Source organism: Mytilus californianus, unplaced genomic scaffold, assembly GCF_021869535.1.
Source record: "Mytilus californianus isolate M0D057914Y unplaced genomic scaffold, xbMytCali1.0.p SCAF_8, whole genome shotgun sequence".
Classification (NCBI taxonomy): domain Eukaryota; kingdom Metazoa; phylum Mollusca; class Bivalvia; order Mytilida; family Mytilidae; genus Mytilus; species Mytilus californianus.
In genome coordinates this window covers 21653640-21673987 of record NW_026262734.1, presented here as the reverse complement: position 1 = coordinate 21673987, position 20348 = coordinate 21653640, and the positions used below count along the sequence as shown (strand labels likewise).

The window sequence follows — 20348 nt, the reverse complement described above, 5'->3', positions numbered from 1 at the left end:
TTATCAATACAGTTATAACTGTTCAGTTTGACAGATATTTAGATGCATGTGCAGACAGATTTATCTATTAAACAAGCATTTGACAGATAAAAGTAAATAAAACAAAAATACCGAACTCCAAGGAAAATTCAAAACGAAAAGTCCTTTCTCATATGGCAAAATCAAAAGCTCAAACACAACAAACGAACTGAAAACAACTGTCATATTCCTGACTTGGTACAGGCATTTCCTTATGTAGAAAAGGGGGACTAAACCTGGTTTATAGCTAGCTAAACCTCTCAATTGTATGACAGTCGCATAAAATTCCATTATATTGACAACAATGTGTGAACAAAACAATCAGACATAATAGGTAAAAATGTCAAAAATAGGGGTACAGCAGTCAACATTGTGTTATAATCTTAATCACTATAAAAACAAACAAATATGTCAACAAAGAAAAACAAAATGGCATATAGACAACGCACACAAGCAAAAATGAAAGACAGGAATACAAAAAATCACCATAGCACAATAACACAATAGCGAGATGTATAAGTACTGAGACATGCCAAAAGGATATTACCTAAAATGGACTAAACAGTAAAGGTTAATAATTTTCAAAGACAAATAACACGTAATTAAGATGATAAACAACGTCAGTACCTAAAATCTATACTTCAAGACCGTCATGTATTATTTGTGAAGCCCATACGGAATATTTATCAACAAGGTCTTGGTATCTTCCGATGAACTTTTTTATAATATATACATGTAGCATTGCCGCAAAATACTCAAGTTCAAAGAATGTCTGTCCTATCACTGGTCTCAGTTTTGTCCGTTGAATTCATGATCCTTTGCACGGATTTGATGCAGTTGACTTGCATGTGTTAGGCATATGTGATGCAACTTTAGATCTGATTACATGTGACAAATATAAAGGACTAAATTTGGATAAAGTGAATACCAATATCGGTACGATATCGTCGATAGTGTTACTACATCGTGTCTTGGAAACATGTCATGCATTTGGGTATAGTAAACCAAGCAGCATATCATTTTGGCAGGATATGTGAAAATGACCTTTGGCTTGAAACACTGGCAAACGAAAATAACCCTTTACACATTTGATGCGTCCGATGCGCTTTCAGGATTTACCTTCAACCTTCAGCGATCAACCCTAAAATTGTTAGAGCCAAAGATTTAGAAATACTTTTAATACTAAAGGAAATATATGACCAAAAGTGACCTAATAAGAGTAGGCAAGTACATACATAGTCACATAAGCATTTATTTCTTGAATGGCTCAATACAATATATACGTTTTGGCAGCTGTTCGCTTCACTGATCTCTAAGACAACTATGTTAACCAACCATCCAAGAATCGCGAATTTATCCTCCGTCTTACGAAACTGATGATGGGAGTTTTTAACGACCTTGACTGGCTATACAGCCCTCGCACGGTCGGGTTACTTTACGAAACTCTAACCATTTTATTAACCTATATGTGAGACTGTGTTAACCAGTTTCTGCAGACAGTATAAGAAACATGTGTCTCCATGTCATACATTTTTTAACAAATGTTACCAACTTAAGTTTTAAGTTTTTGTTAAAGAATATTGCAGTACCATATACATCATGAATATGATTTAAAAAATTAGTAAATCAAAAGTCTGATAAAATACTGAGTGGACAGGTCATGGTTTTGTGATAGATGTTGTGTAGCTATTCATGACTTTTTTTGTTATGATTTCTTTGTCCTATTTATTATATGTTATTTGTTGTTACCCCGTAGCTGAGTTCTTTAATGTACAGATGTAGGGTGATTGAATCTAGCAAATAATCTGCTAAAACCGTTGCAACAGGCCATCTTAAACTTGCATGAGGTGCAACATTTTGCTTTGTGTTGAATGCATCACTATGACTTTAACATGTAGAATAGCAATACAAGCACTGTTCCTTTGCTTTTGGTTTTATCAATTGATGAACAGATTGTGTCATGAATAAATACACCATTATCCTATATTTTCCATTAAAAAAAGGGTTTTTTCTCCAGAAAACATGTTAAGCAAAGTTTTCAACTTGTCATATTTACTTCCTTTTAAAGTCATCAGTGGGATGAATTTACTGTGTTTACAAAGTGACTTAAAAAGGAGTATGTAGGAATATATGGGTTCCTTGAAAGTCAGGTCTGGGCTCAGCTACTCTTCACCTTTTTTATGCACCCTATATTGTCTTTAAATATTTTGTAAGTCGCTGTATAACTTATATACATTATGATGTATAATATTTTGATACAAGAAAATGATATGTTTACCATATTATACACCAGTTGCTTCTGCTAACAATGTCTTCAACTCACTGCACTTTGTATGTTTCATTTTAAGTAAAGAAAAACAACATTATCTGTCTGGTTGATTTTTTATATTTTTACTATTGCATATTTTTTATTCTCAACAATTCACAAATAACAACATTCATTACTAAGAAAACAACCCACTAGATAAAACACCTTTCCCATACTGGAAAAAGGTGAAACAATGTATGCCTATTGTCTTCACACACTAAATGGCTCATATTTCTTCATCAGAATTATGTATTATAAATAACAACAACAAAATGGAAAGTGAGCATTTCTTCCATTTGAGGTATAATAATGTAACTTGTAAAATGTTCTACTAAAAAGCGAATCAGCTTGACATGTATACAGTTTTGATGTACATTTTACCTAACAAGTTTATAAATTATTAATATTATTGACAAGGCTTTTCTGATCATAAAATGAAATCTAATGGTTTTAGCATTGTCCTACATAGCATGTACTCCTGTTTATATTAAGTGCCAGTCTTTGTAAGAATCAGGCATTTTTGAAAAAAATCAAAACATGGCCGAAAAAAACCCACTGACCTAACCATCCTATTTTGAAGTTAACCTCATCCTGAGTTTAAAAGTGTAGGTCTTTCATTTTTGGGTATCTAGTTATCGAGAAATCTCTAGATAACTTTTGATTAGAATGATAGCAAAATACGGAGTTAGCTCCCCTTAATTGTTAATTTCTAGTGCATTTCAACCAAATTATATCTTGAATTACCAGAACAGGAAATAGAAACGAATGTTATATTCATGCACCATTAAACATTTTGACATAAATAAATGTCAACTTGAGTGGGTTATTGTTTGTCATGTTTTCATAACTGCCTGATTCTTAGGCACTTAAAAAAGCAAGTTAAAATTACATTTTTGTTTTACATAAAACAATGAATATTATATTGTAAAATATTGGTGTTAATACATGACATAAAATCTTTTAGATTGAAAAAAGTGTTATACCCGTCTGATTTCTATGAACACTACACCTGTTTCTACATTAAACTTCATCAGGTATGCCAGATACCAAAAGTTGAGAAAGCCAATAAAAAAAGTTAACAAGAGGCTGTCGAGTGACAGTAAACCGGATTTGCCTGTAGAGGTTGAACCCAGAACAATTGAGCAAGTATGGACACAACTTTTAATTTAAACATCTTGTATTTGGATTCATTTAGTCACAGGAAACAACATATCTAAATTTGAAAAAATTTCTTCAAAGCGTTTTCATGTAAATCAACAAACACTGTTTGGCCACCCGCCCGCCTGCCGAACATCCCCAAATCAATAAAAGATTTTTACTTTGAAATCCGGTTAAAAATGGATATGCCAAAAGGTCCAATGTCATCTTTGCCTGAAGGAGTCGCAATCCTTAGTTAATGAACTGGAAATTAACAGTAAAAATGTATCAACTGAATCATGACAGTACTAAAGCACTAGTTACTGGGTATGTGGTACGTATGCCTGTATGATACAGATTTCTAAGGGCATGATATAAAATTCTAAAATAAACTGAAGACAAATTACAAAACATTTAAAAACTATAACATGAAAAAAGGCCAAAACCCTCTAATGTCAACCTTGCCTAATAAATTTACAACCTTAGTTTAAGAAAAATTTAATTATTTATGAACAAGATATTCGCAGTCAAAATGTTTCATTTAAATCATGTCAGTACCAAAGCACTGCCTACTGCTAAGATAGTTCCCCAAGAGATAGTCTAGCAAAAGTGATACTATCCCAGTGGTAAAAACTACATTAATAAATGATCATAACTTAAAGTTACAATTTAAATTAATAATAAAAACTAATATCAAAATTTACAAAGAAGATTTGCTTGATGTTGTTCATGAATGCATCCTCTCTGAATAATGTATATTTATAAGACTGTAACTCTTTTATTTATGTTCATTTTATGATTTGAAAATCATCTTGTAGTATCTATCAATAACGAGTAAAATGATGAATGTAAAATGAAAAACAAACTCTAATTGTCCACAGATCAAGTATTCAAAACACAAACAAAAAAGAGTTTTCAGCAACTGTACATGTGATTATATTCTTGTCTTATCAAGAAGCTACAGCTGTATATATGTCTATAACTATATGGCATCTTTTTTATAAAGCTGATTACCTATTTATAAATCCTGTTTATAAATGAAGTAACATTTTTTTTCTTGAATTAATGTTTCTAAACATCTAATTGATTACTAAAAATCAGTTGATTTCAAACTCTAGCAAAACTTAAATGTTTTATTAATTTCTTCACTGCATCTGCTTTTTCTCATATAATATGAAAATATCTAGAGAGCTACAATAATTCAAGTTTCTTTGGAAAAAGATGTATTGATAGTAAAATTCATTTGATAGAAATTTTTCTTTATCTCAGATGTGAATATACTGATAAAAGTGTAAACATTTAGTATTTTTTATGTGTACACATATTTTATTAGCAATTCAAATTCTATTCTTTACATCATTGTATAAAAAGCTTGATTATTGTGTATTCATTTAAAATCTATATCAGCTATCAATTCATAATAATCTAATTCTTATTACAGAAGCACCACGGGTCAATAATGAAGGGTTTTTTTTTCATCTCGGGATATTGCAATATCAAATCCAAGTTTGGGAAAATCGGACATATAGTTTTAAACATAAAACTGGAAACAAATAAAAATTGTTCAAAATCATAATATCAATAGCTGCTGTGAACCTTGACTTATATAGCCCAAATTATTGATGTTCTCCATCCAATAGGGCATTTAATAAACCAAGTTTAGTAAAAGTTGAACATATGATCCCAAAGATAATAATGGCAAACTTTTGACCTATTGATCCCAGAATCAATTGGGGTCTTCCTCTTCCGATGGGGCATGACTAAAACAAGTTTCACCTTTATGTCTTTGTAAAAAGCTAGGAAAATTCATTTGATTGCTGTAAATTCAGAAATTATTGCGAGGTTTTTATCAATGTGAATAATGCAACTGGTTGAGTATCGCAATAATAAGAACTCACATTCTGATATCTGATACATATATCTATATGAAGATTTTCCTGAAATCGGAATAATTAATTTCACATTTTTGTTCATTCTTTAAAAATCCCAATAATAAATGCACGCAATAATTTCTGAATTTACAGTAATCATTTTTCTTATATGTGTAAGTTGTCAGTCCAAATGAAATTTAAAATCCTTGATAATATATAGTCCATTCAATCAGACACATTTGCATATAGATGTAAAATAGTAAAAAAATATTGTAAGATATCATTAAAGTAGAAATAACGTTTGAAATATATCACAACTTGGAAGTTAAATGCGTAGGTATAAATAAATAATATCTAAATGTATGCTACAAAAAAGTAAGGTGTAAAATGGAATCTAAACTTTGGAATGTTGTTTTTTTTCAATTATTACAATCCAATTTCTTTTTGTCCATCTACAGAAGTTTGGAATATTTTTTTGTGTAGATTTAAAGCAGACCTTTACAAAGTTGACAGACAGGAGTAAATCTACTTTTTTCTAAGCCACATTAAAGCTAAGACAGTTAAAATATGTATTTTTTCAAATCGTTCTTTAGAGACCATTTTTGGGGGTCTAAACATTAACAACATTAGCGATTTGTCTAAAAAGCTGACTTTCAGCTTGCATTGATAAATAGTTCAATATTATGGATTTTATCAGTATCAGAATAGTGTAACTGTCAGTACATTAAGATACTAACAAGAGACAATTTGCATATTATCAGTCATGGAAAAAGACATCTAAAACATACATTATATATTTGAATATTTGTAAGTAAAAACTTATATCTGGTTTAGTAAACAGCTCAATAAAAACAATAAAAAGATAACTGTTTAAATCAAAGAAAGCTTTAAAAACACATTTATGCATCATACATTCTCAATCATGCTTAATAAATTAAAACCAATTACAACCTTCTTAAACTGTCAACACTCAATGTAAGTTATCTGTATTGTTATTGGACATTTCAGTCATGTTTATTACGTGGTATAAAAATCAAAGAAGGATGGAATTTAATTCAGTATCAAATCAACTGGTACACCATTGAAATATATTAATCAGGACTGGGTGGCACAAACATTAATTTAAGTCTATAATGTTTAAATTGATGTTTGTGCAACCTCATTGTGGACAAGAAAAAAAAAAATTCTTTTGAAAATTTAAAAATGGGTAGAATTAGTCTGCTGAAATATTTTTTTAAATGATGCATTAAATGGAATGCATGAGACAAATCTAAGAAATGAATTCAAAGTCAGTCTACTAGAATGTAAATGATAACATATAGACTTAATTATTTCAGAGGATTTTCAAAATCATATCACACTACTACCTTTGTCTAAAGTCTAGCATTATCCTTAACACCGAAAACTAGCTCTAAAATATCTCTAAACCCAGCCCTTTAGTTAGAATTTATTTTTATTACTTTAAACCAAATTATTTTCACAGATAATTTTTGTTTGCTTTCAGCACTGTGTAATCAGCTTTGCCACAATTCCTTTTCAATACTTTCTTTTCTGAGGAATATCTTAAAAATCATAATGCGAGATATTCACATTATTTTTCTACCCATGAAATTGGCTGGCAAAATTATTTGGGTATAAAGTATATGATATTTTTCAAATATAATCAAAAGTTAATATCAATTTTAAATAAAGATCAGTTTCAATTACTGTGGATTAATTTTTAGTCGTTGGAAACAAATTTTTGTGGATATAGGTGAACCAAAAATTTAGATATTCAACGAAGTACAATTTTCTATAAGCTTGTATACAGACTTTGGCAAAACCAGGAAATCAAATATCCAAGAAATTGCAATTTTTCATCAATCCACAAAAATTGGTACCCACAAAAAAAATAAATCTGCAGTATATGAAAATGTATTTATTTACATTTATGTGTGTATCTGGGTATCTGTACATGTTTCTATCTTTAGAATAAAATTATATTTTAAAATTACTACTTTATTTTGCCTTAATATAAAGTTCATCATACACAATGTAGCATACATAACATTATCATTATAGTCATTTTATTTTTAATAAATAACAAATGTTTTGCATAAAAAAAAACATAAGTTGATTATTAACTGTTTCTAACTATTGATTTAAGGAAATAACCAACGATACCACTGACCAAGGGAAATCTCAAAAGTGTTAATTTACTCAGTTTTGTTTAGAGTATAAGAATCTATCGTATGCAAATAAATAAAAACTAAAAACTGACTTTGTTATATTGCTTAAACTATCTTGATCCAGATCTTGTTTGTTTATTATACAAATGCAATGACTTATTCTAAGATTTTTTTTGAATACATGAACACATTGCATATTGAAATTTGATAAATCTTAATTTGAAAGCATTTTTCAAAATCTTCTTTTTATTTTTGCATTTTAAATGAAGGATTTTTGTTATTCTGTAACACCTGTCTCTATATATAAAACATGGATTGTGATTTTAAGTTGCAGCCTTTCACAGTACAGTAAAGTTTTAATGTTATTGTACAAAATCAAATAAAATAACCCAGCTTTCTGCACTCGAAGAAATCATTAAAAGATTTTCCCACATCCTTGAACATCGTATTTTTACAGAAATATTCTGAACTATACAATCTTTTTTCTATATCTGGATTTCTGGTTTTATATAAGCTTTATGAGTAACTGTTACTCTGTAGTCAGCTTACTCTACATAGTATTAGCACCATCATAATCATGTCCACAGCAAAACAAATCAACATGCCCATCATAAGAAATGTTAACAAATTTTCTATCAAACATTAACATACCTGTAAAACATCATGCAGATTAAATTATGCAAATCATATACAAGCGATTGTCAAAAAGTACTTCTCATTGTCTAAATACATGAAGCAATAGCACAATATGAGACTAGTATTTATCCTGCATACATAAATCTTTCTCGTGTACATATATCTTTGATTATGAAGATAGTCTGTTTTCTGATTACTAAAGTGTAGATCAGCTGACTTGAATAGAGATGGTCACATGACTGACATGTGTCATACATACACAGCTTCTTCTGCATCTGGAGGTAGATTCCATACACAATCAAACTAAAAAGACATAAATATGTTCATATTTCTTTGTAATGTAAAAGTAACCCAAAAAGACTCATGAATAATCTGTTGACCATTTGGCAGAAAAATGATAAAAATCATTGATTTAAGCTACTTCTACTTAAATTTCTTAATGTTGTAGTTACAATGAAAAGAACAAGTCAAGTATAGTTTAAATATATGCCAGATGAGACAGAAAATAGTTTACCCTTCCAGCTCACATTAATTCTCACCAGGAATCCAGTTTCCTCCACCAATAAAAACTGGCCAACATGATAAAGCCAAGAGTGCTGAAAGTGGCTTTAAACACAATCAATCAATAAATAGTTCAGTCGATTTTTAGTAGACAAATTTATGTTACTCAAAATGTATTATTTCTGTATATTTTGTTTTTGTTTGAGTTTAAATTTATTTTTTTTTCTTTCTGTCACAATGCTGGAAAATTTCTTTTTATTTGTCTTACATAAAAATAAGAGACAAAAAGTCATTTTAAAACACAACCTGAGGTCACAAAGATCTGTCAAACAGCATGTTGAAATATTTACTTCTAAACTTACTAAACTTAATATATGCCAAAAATATCCTTACCCCTGCAAATGGATCTTTACCATTCACTAGATAAGCAGAGCTCGGGTCAGTATTTGGAGAATAGCTAAAACTAACACCTGACATAGGGAAAAAGTCAACAGGGACTGATTGCTTTGGTGAGATCTGTAATTAAAAATAACAATGTTATATGTTTTTTTTTTTTAGCTAAGTGCACAGCATGCAGATAACTTTTATAAAGTTTACAACAGATAAACACAATTAAATCACATTGTTTACATTTTATGGTAGCATCATAATAATTATCTCATAAAAAATACTGTCAAGTCTGTTAGTTTTGTTTAATTTGTAAGGCAAGTCAGTGCATTTCTGATATAACTATGAATGAATATTTGTTTAAGCAGCTATACGGCTAACATTATACTGAAAGACTTTTTCTTTACCATCAGTTTTTCAAGTTTACCGTGAACATTTTAATATGAAAATAGTCCTGATTATTTATGAAAACTTTACCCCTTTCTTATTAAACAACCCAATATTAATCCCTCTTACATGATAAACCCCTCTTATAAAAGCTTCAGTGAACTTATCACAATTAACTAATTGTGATTAAAGATGTTCGCTACTCAGTTTCAAAATAACAAGCTTTTTAAAAGACTGTTATAAGTTGATAGTATATAAATAAAGAAACTAAAAAAGCAGAAATAAATGAAGGGTCAGTGTGCTAGTTTTCGAGATATAAGCCATTGAAAATTTGGCGGGAAATAACTCTCTCTAGATTTTCATACATTTAACATTACCACCTGTTTTCTTACAAAAACGATGAAAAAATAACAAGGATTCTATAAGATTTTCAAAGATGACATTTTAAACTATATGTAATCATATTATGGAGAGAAAAGTAGGGGTTAGTGGGCAAACATTGTTAATGGCACTTCATGGATAAAACCAGAGGATTCCGAATATATGGCAAAAATTCAAAAACAAGAGGAGCGAACATCCTTAAAGGGATATCTAAATTCAAAACAGATGAACACTTTGTTTCTACCACTGTTTTTATGATGATTTGAGAAAATAATTACTCAACTTTGATCAATGGAGCAACTATCATTGAAACTGGTGACCAAATGTCATGAAAATGTGTATTAAATTGAAATATGCCACCATTTCTCGTGGCTTTAAATATTCTTCCTCTGTACACTCTGTACATCCATTTTTTAAAATGTACAGAAATTATACATAAAATAATTTGTCTTGCCCTGAAAATGCATGCCATAAATTCCATTGGATAATAGACAACTAATCAACTATTTATCAAAAAAAAAAAAGAGAACAGTGTTGTGTTTATGGAAAACATAGTCATACCTTTTTCTCAATGACAGCAGTAAAATTAATGCCTTTATAAAATGCAAGGTTTTGTAAAGCAGATAGATCTGTCATCCTCTTTTCAGGACTTTTTATCAATAACTGTAAAGACAAAAATATATGAGATTACTACTTATAAATATGGAGGATTAGTCTTTGTAAAAAATTACTTGTGACTTAATATTTTCAAAAGTGAGTCCTGGACTCATAACTTTGAAATTCTTCAAGTAATGATGACACCTTGTTTGTTAGAAGCTGATAGAAAGTTAAGATGGTTGGTTACCCTATCTTTCCATTTCAATTCATATTCTAATCTTTTATTAACCAAAATATCATATTTTACCATGTTAAACCCTCAAGTCACCTTAATCCATTTGAGGCAAATGAAAAAAAAAGTTGTAACAAGCGACTATATTAATGCAGATGTAGTATGTTTGTCATGTAATTCAAAGAAATTTTTCAAAAAAAAAAATAAATAAATTGACCAACTTTATGATAATGACTATGCAAATGGGAGACAACTCTAACAAATTGTGCCAAATGGGAGACAACTCATACAAATTGTGCTAGAAATCAATACTGAAATACAGGATATGAATTATACAAAAGCTTACTTTGCTGACAACTTCCTGAGCTGAATCACTACAGTGGTTAGGGAGTAAATAATCACATTCCCAAACTAACTTAGTCATCTCCATGTGGTCAAGAGCGCCCTCTGCTGGATACTGGAATGGATCAAGAAAAGTAACCAGATATGAGACTGTTTAATGATAAATTAACAAAACTTAAGTGACTTGGAAAAAATTGAAACATAAACAAATAATTCATACTGAGAATGAATTTCATGATCATTTGTATTTAGTACATTAGCAATTTGTTACTGTGTAAACATTTTATGGAATTCAAATTTATTTTGTGTATATGTTACTTTTTATGAACAACATGTTTTTCACAGGCTTTAAATAAACTAAAATTCCCTTTTTCAAACATATCTTTTATTACATACACAGACATCAAATTGATTTCTTCATCATTTTCAATAAAGCCCTACCTTGCCAGCTAACATGACAAACATTAATATACCAAGTGACCACCAATCTGCTGTGTGACCATAAGGATGGGAGACTAGCACTTCAGGAGCTGTAACATACAATATCAATTATATCAATGCTGTAAAATGGAATCAAATAATGAAAAATATAATATATCAGTGATTACTTTTTAATTTGAAGGTGATGCAGTCATGTAGAATTATAATGACTCAAGAGAGTTTGGATGTATGAATAAATTAATTCCATACATTTTGGAGAATGATACTTGCTAAACCATTCATATTATATCAATAAACCTAACAAGAATTTGTACAGTTGATGGGTTAACATAACTGTTAACGGGAACAAAACCCAAATGTCACAATAATCAGGATAACATTTGACACACATTTTTGAAAATGAACAAAATATTTCTTTTATCATGCCAATTTTGATTCCATGTAGCAAGTATGTCAAACCAGATACTTTAAAATTGTGCTGTCATTAATGTTTATCCACTAAGCATGTACCTTCAAGGAGTGACACCAAAGACAGGTCATCTGGGTCTCAGAATAATGTCTGTACTCTTACAGACAGTTAGCTTATAGCAAGCATGTTAATAATCTAGCCAAGAATTCATATTCATATCATATCATCTTGATTTGATACTGAATATGGATGAAAAAATGTCTGTTTACATTGAAAATCAATCCATTATTTACATAATGGTCTATAATACAAGCAGTTTTAGTGTCTAGTTTAGACTGTGATGCTGTTAAAACATTTATAAATACACAATTAACAGGAGTAGAATGTATGTGATTCTTTTCAATTTTATCTTGTGTTAAAAGTTGTCTTTCTTGTAGATTGGTACTTTCATAAGAATACATGATCTATACCCCACATATGCTTTTATTATCCAAAGTTTGCTGTAACAGTCTTAATAATAATCCCCTCTTGAAACAATTAAACTAGTGAAAATAACTATGTAATTAACTTTTTGAACATTTTTAAAGCAATGAATCTAACCCAATCCATTATTGTACTGTCTGACAATTCCTTTCTGGCAACATCTATCAATGAAATACACTTTCCGATATACAAAAAGCTTCCAAGATAATATACATACTTACCCATATACTGAAGAGTGCCACATATCGTCCGTGTTTTCTCTCCTTTTGTTAACCATTTAGACAATCCAAAATCTGTCAACTGTATATTGCCTGAACAAATGAAAGAAGGACAATTTTGTTAACTTCAAAGACTAAATTCTATACTATTGTTTTACCGTCTATCATCAGAAACTTGAAAAGATCATGGATTCTGTTATCATATAAATATGTGGGTGGAATCAGAAATTTCTAAATTTACAGTCAATCACATTTTAGGATTAAGTGCTTATATGATTTCAAAACATATAAAAATGTTTGAGATATCTACCGTGTTTTTTTCAAGATTGGTTTTCTATCCTTGTATATCACTATATATATTACATAAAGGGACACCAAGAATAACCAAAAATAGTTGTCGGTACAATAAACCACACCAATCACCAACACCCAACTCCTCCCAATAAATTGACAAACAAAGAAAGAAAGACAGCATTGAACAGATGTTCCTATATTAGTAAAACTGAAATTTTTCTATTGCAGTTATATGCTTCAAGATTTTTGTTCATAATGTCATTACTTACCATGACATATAATAAAAGAAGGTAATTAAATTAGCAATCTTTTACAAGATGAATTTCTCCAACATGAACGATCTTAACTATGTAATCAAAAGCAGCTACACCTACCTTCCTGATCAAACAGAATATTCTCCATCTGAAAAAAAACAATAAGAACACAAGGATCACTATATAACCAAGATAAAGTAAGTGAGGTATAACAGAAATATTGTCTTTTCATAATTTTCTTGTTTTATCTGTTTAGAATATTAATTCTACTAATAGTGAGAGAAAAAATTAAAATAGTGTGTACTCAAAAGTAGCTTCAATGCTGAACCATTTCTGACAACCTACTGATAAGAGGTCTACCTGATACATATCTGACAACTGGTTTAATGATTTTTTTTTTATCTTAGTCATATAAAAAACAAGAGTACACATGCTGAAACATCTCACCTGCTTTACTGATCATGATAGAATTCTATGTTGAGTCTTTAAATTGGATGAAACTGGCCAGATGGACATTTACAACATATAATCATTCCGTACACCAAATATAGTTAACCTATTGCTTATAGCATTTGAGAAACAGAATAGCTTATACATGAAGTATCTGAGAAACAGACTTTTAACTAAGAAAACATAACATTGACCAATGAAACATGAAAATGAGGTTAAGGTCAGGTGAACCCTGTTTGGTAGACATGTGTACCTTCCAATGATTCTATATTCTAAATATAGATGTTTTACTAAAAATAACTGAAAAAATCATGTGAAACTTTCACTGAACCATGAAAATGAGGTCATGGACAACAGACATATATCAGACAGAAACTTCAGAACATAAAACACCTCTACACATGGTATGAAGCATCAAGTTCTTCCACCTTCTGAAATGTGAAATTTCATACAAATAGTTAATGCTGTAGCCACTGGATTTTTGTCAATATGTAACACTTACTGCAATATCCATCGAAGGGGAGACAAATATAAACAAAAATGAATTATGCATAAATGGGAAGTAACAAAATCAATATTTACCTTCAGATCTCTATAAATAACTCCTGCATTATGTAAATAATCTGAAAAAGAACAGTTTGTTACTTAGACTGAGAAGTTATACACATCAAAGTCTTTATTTTATATCCTCTGTTACAAAATGTACTATATAAGAGGGGTATCTATAGGAATCAGTGTGTCTCTTCATTTATTGTTTTTTTCGTTCATTTAAACTTTCCTCCATCCACTGGCATTATACACCTTTTAATTCTTTTTTTTTTTTTTTTCAAATAATTTTTGTGGTTTCCAATAGCAAAACATAGATTTTGCAATGACTATTAAAGGTGCAATTTGTACCTGCAACTCATCCTTATACACCAATGACAGTATTTTGATGAAATGTAAGACTGTAAGCCCGCCTACGGGTGCGGGACTTTCTTGCTGTGTTGAAGACCCATTGGAAGCCTTGGGCTGTTTTCTGATCTTTGGTCAGGTTGTTCTCTCTTTTACACATTCCCCATTTCCATTCTCAATTTGATGTTTTGATCTTATATGTTTAATATATTTATTCTAGTATACATTAAAAATAAATTCCAGACTCTGATAATAAGTTTTGATTAAGATAAAACAAATGATTTACCTACCTAATACTAAAGCTAATTGTGAAACATAAATCTTAACTAAAGGTTGAGGAAAATATCCATGGAATGTCCACAATGTAAACATGTCTCCAAATGGCACATAATCTAATACTGAAAAAAAAATCATCAAATCCTAAATATATACATTATGTAAAGTGAAAAAAGGAAAAACAGGTCTCCTCAAACTTAATGTATGTCCTAATAAACCAGTTGGTCATTAAAAGCACGAAATGTAGGTCAAAGCGACTAAAATGATGTTGACCAGCAATGCATTATACAGAACGACTATAATGACATGAGCTACCCTACATATTCGTTTACTCATTTCAATTCTTATATTACTATAGTTACCATAAAACTTAACCAACATCACTAGATAGGAAATATGCTGTTATATATTAAAATAAATAAATTTCCAAAAAATATCCCCAAATGCAAAAATTAACCAGTCATTTAAACGTAGGCCAAAGCAACAGATATGTAATAAGAAGAATCTTACCTATATATAAAAATTTACGAGACTGCCAGTACTCATGAAGCTTTACAATAAATGGATGATCACCAAGCATTGCCTGCAAAACAAACAAATTCTCATTTTAATAGCTTCAATATTCTACTGCAAAAGCATCAACTACACAGGGGCTAAAAGTCTAAAACAATTCCAAAGACATGAAAATGGAATCCGTATTGAACTGTTGAAAAAGAGAACTGCCTCCTGTGTGTTAAGAAATATTGTTTGTGTCAGAGGTCAGTTTAATAGAACTGGTAGTCCATAGGATGATATATTGATATAGGAATTGTTCATTAAATTATTGGACTCTCTAGATAATTATTTATCGACAAGGATACTAATTAGACACCAACTTCTTTGGTTCAATTTATGTTTTTGTATTAAATATCATCGGTTTGCTTAGTTATGAACAAAAGTTTGTTCTTGTACTTTTCATAGCATAGCTGTCTGGAATTTACACATAATTACATCAGCTTGTATCAGAGTGTGACAAATGCTGCTATAAGTATAGCTAGGGTTAATAACATTACTGTGGGCAAAAGTTATTGTCAAATATTGGTATGTATTTACCTGGATTGCTGCCTCATCTTTACACTGCTGTATAGCATTCTCTACAATAATCTGAGTTTTTCCCATAACCTACAACATGTACAATACAGATATTATCCTCTTATTAAAACTCTTACCTAACCTAAAAAAGAATTTTCATGCAATGTGGCACAAAGTATACTTGTTTTTAGAAATTGACAAAAAGTTCCATTCTTAGTGGGTATAATGTTCCTTTTGTGATGCTACTGATTATATATATTTTAATCATGTAAATGGATTTTGTTATTTTTGGTGTTGAAGGCAGATCCTAGATAGTTTCCCTTCAATTTATTCACATCATTTTTTTACTTTGCACAATTTATATTTAGTTTCTGAACAATAAAATATGTTTAAATTATAACATTTATAATTCATCAATTAGAGCTTAACATTAATTATGGACACCTGTCTATTGGAGGACGATTTAGAGCTTGTCATATTGTATAGAACTGTCTTAGGCTGTCTATTATAGAATACTGTATGTTGACCGCTAGATGTCTTTCAGTCCTTTGATGAATATAGTTGCTATCTCATCGACATATATACCGGGGCTACCCAACATCTCCTTTTAATAATTAGAAAAAATCAGTCTTCAAACAGGAAGTGAGAAGTGAGTGATCGGCAGATCTTAAAATTCCTTACACAATGAAACATTACAAAGATCCATAATTTATTTTAATCGCATAAAAATACTGATAAAAATTAGGCTAGAACTTCCTTTTAAAAATTTGTGGATCCCTGCCTGCATATAACAATAAATGGTTTAAACCACATACTTTAACTGCATAGTTCTGTTTTTCATCTTCCCTCCGAACCAAATACACATTACCATAGGCTCCCTTAGCTATAACATCAATAACCTGAAATACAAAACAAGTACACACAACATGCACAAGGTGACACTCTTAAAAATTGTCTAATACAAAACCTGATCAAGTACACACAAGGTGACATACTTGACAATCAACTGTGCTGGTAATTTGCACTGTGAATGATGGTGATTGTTGGTGATGCACTCATAAATACTGTGACATTTATCTAGACTTTCAAAGGAAATTATAAGACAGGTTTATAAGTAATGAATAGGTTCATAACATGTATTGTATACATCTACAAAACTGAAATTTTTTATTTTTTATTTGTATGCATTTCTTTTTTTAATTTAGAACATTTTAATTTATATAAGCAGTTTTAAACTTCCAGAAAAAATGTCAGTTATCTGCATTTTTTTTTATGAAACGATCATTTACTAGCTAAGTTTTATACATTTTAAGTTCACATCTTTCACTTTTAAAACTCATCAGTGGGTAGAGAAGAGATATTGGAATGGATTTACAAGAGGACAAATATCCATATCATACTTACATGACTTAGAAGTAACCAAATGTCAAATGAACACACAATGTACCAATTTTAGAACCATCATATATTAATGCTCTAACTCATGTTATGGTGCAATGACTAACTATAGATAATTAATTTTCAAAACACAAGTGTACCTCAAACTCTTGTTGTTTAAAATCTCCTCGTACTGGAAAATCTGGCAAGAACAAGGCTTCCACCAATGGAACATTATTCCACTTGGGTTTGTCTGGAGCGGAGGAATCATTCTCTAATTGTTCATGTGACTTTCCACGACTCAGTCGAGCTGATGCTCTTGTTTTACTTCTTACAAAATCAGGATTTGTTTCTTGTAAAAACTGAAAAATAGGATTTTATATTAAAGCATATTCAAAATGCAGTATGATTAAATGTGCACTTTTGATGTATCATGTGTATGGCTGTGCAACATATGCTCTCAATTTCAATAAGAGAGTAGAAGTATGTCCACGCACCAAAAAGTCTTAAAATTCTGTCCCTACTCAACCATGTCAACTCTCCGTACATGTATATATTTCTTAAGGGCAGTTAAAATTTTTGTCATTTTGTTTTTGTCACATCCTACCCCTTCATGCATGTGTCATGACCTTTTTTTTATTCAATTTTATTTCATATTCAATTTACAACATCCATTTGTTATAGTTTTTTTGTACTAGTGAGGCATAATACATAAACAATCAATAAATTGATCATTTTAATAAATTTCCAATCTTCATTCTAGAAAATTAATGTTCAATGGGGTATTTCAAGTCAATATAAATGCATTAAATAATTGTCCATGAATTATTTATTATATCTGTGGCATCAAACATATTTTTTCCATTCTAGCTCAGTCTTCACACTTAACCACAAGCCCAGCAGCGCAGATTTGTAAAATTGCTTTCGGGCCTCTAAAAATCACTACAGGCCAACATAATCCAAAATTTTTCAAAAAATTGAGCTTCCAGCCTTTAGATTTAAAAGTTTATCTTGAAGACTGCTAGCTATGACTTTAAAGTGATTGATTATTAGATATATATCTCTATAGTTTCTTAGCATTCAGTGACAAATGTTATTTTTAACATAACTTAAGCTTAAGCTTAAGCTTAAATAGCTAATTTTGAAAGTTACTTGTTTAACTACTACCCCTGACTGAACATGCCGAATTAATCATATAAATTTTAATACTTTTTCATTGAAGGAGTTAATAAGACATGTCAGATGATAAAAGCAGTCAGTATTTAGGAAAAATTAATATGATAATTACATATCCCCATCCTATAAATGGATGCATAACGAGGCTAGAATTTCCAGACATTTTTTTGCTCTCAACCCCTATGGAAGATAATGGATTTCAACATTTGTTTACTTTGGGGGTTTGACAGGGGGAGACTTATTCTGAATCACCAATAATTTGAGCTACTTATATTGAATTCATCATCATATATCTTTAAATAATGCTATTTATTCATGATATTCACAACACCATTATCAGACAGGGATATAACTCTATACAGTTATTAGAGAAAAATAACATACATATGTTATTGTGGACTAAAAAATCAAAAAACTGTGATAACATATGTATGTTACATGTTTCAAAGGGCCAATATACATCATTTGTTTTGTTAAAATGTATACAAGTTCTATTGATATTATTATTGTCTTTATGTATATCAAACTGTAGAAAGATATAACAGCCCATAGTTTGCCAATCATGCATAGTACACCTATGTTATTACAGAAAAAATATGCCTGTAATAACTAAAGGGTGTTATTACAGCTTCTCTACATCACTTCAAAGCCTTTGCTCAGACATACATCATGCATAATCACAATGTATTTTAATTTATTGTAAGAAATAATGATCAGAGCATGTAATGAGGTTCTGCGCAAGCTTCCCAGTAATTCCCAAGTGTCTCATATAATAAGTTACATGCCTTTAATAACTTATTATAATAAGCCTTGTTATTACAGCTAAGTTTATTCCTTAAAAGCCTTGTCTCATTGATTTACCATGGTTGATGAAAAATGTATTAATTAAATTTGAAAATTAGTTATCAAGGCTATGTATTTAGTTTCTGCGCAAAGTTTCAAGAATTCCCAAGTGCCCACTAAAAATTAAAATATTTATGATTTATTTAAGAAATTACAAAAATATGTTACTACAGATTTAGAAAATTTTAGGAATAAAGAGTAGACAACTCGTGAATGTATCTGTAATGACACATGCAAGATATTTTCTCTAATAACCCTATAGAGTTATAATCAGTTATATCCCTGACTGATTATTGGATATCACAGGTATAATTCCTTAAAATTTTGAATTCCAACTATAAAATTGGTCAACATAGTCAAGTGTCATGGATTCACAAACCAAAATAGACGACTGTTGAATTTGTGCACTTTCCCTTTATTTGCTATATCACAATGCTTATGTTATTTAATACATCACAGTAAGAACTGATTGTTCTATGACGTAGTTTACGCCGATTAACCGTGGGTCAAACAGTGTAACTCGTTCATAAAAAACAACTCTCGATTGGTGGTGTGATTAGTTCTATTTACAGGTAGCAGCGGTATAACATTACACATTATAGCTACATGTATCATATACATATATGAAATTCATCCTCTTTCAAAGGTAACATTTCTTCCAGTTTTAAAGCTGAAGAGCTTGCCACTTATATGTGTACACATGTCAAATCGAACTTCCATGTTTATGTGTCTGTCTCATTTTTATGCTAAATCAAATATACTTTTGTTTATCAATGTATATACTTATAAAATATGCATGTTTCTTTGTCGTGTTTGTTCTGTTTTCAATATTTCTACAAATTACATTCACCTGGGATTCTGGAACCGATTGGGCTTTTCTTAGGGGATTTTTCTGATTGCTGTTCCCCATAGCTTAACAAGTGCATTTTGATTACATGTTTTAAAAGTTCCAAAATAAAAAATAGTCATTCAATCCTACAGGCTACAATCTTTAACCGGAAGGAAGCATACATTGAGCCGGCAAAAAAATAAGTCTCAAAGAAATGTAGACTTGCATTCGAAAATTTAGATTAAAAAAAAGGGGAGAATCGATGAAAAATTAAAAACTATGTAGATATTCATTTTTATGAAAGTTTTATTGGGTTTTTCCAAAACAAATCATTTTTATATTGTAATTGTAGGGGATAACTGATTACA

General features: G+C 30.1%; 1 protein-coding gene across 1 annotated transcript; it reads right to left on the bottom strand.

Annotated features, from left to right (window-relative positions):
- Positions 1–2388: 2388 nt before the first annotated feature.
- Positions 2389–20138, bottom strand: LOC127711816 (ribosomal protein S6 kinase-related protein-like). Its single transcript, XM_052217972.1, has 14 exons — positions 20002–20138; positions 17294–17494; positions 16571–16654; positions 15777–15845; positions 15195–15267; positions 14699–14806; positions 14097–14137; positions 13185–13212; positions 12520–12609; positions 11407–11495; positions 10970–11080; positions 10356–10457; positions 9033–9155; positions 2389–8441 (listed from the first exon to the last, which is right to left on the bottom strand). Exons 1-14 carry the CDS (start codon positions 20059–20061, stop codon positions 8388–8390), a joined length of 1233 nt encoding a protein of 410 aa, XP_052073932.1. The 5' UTR covers positions 20062–20138; the 3' UTR covers positions 2389–8387.
- Positions 20139–20348: the final 210 nt, after the last annotated feature.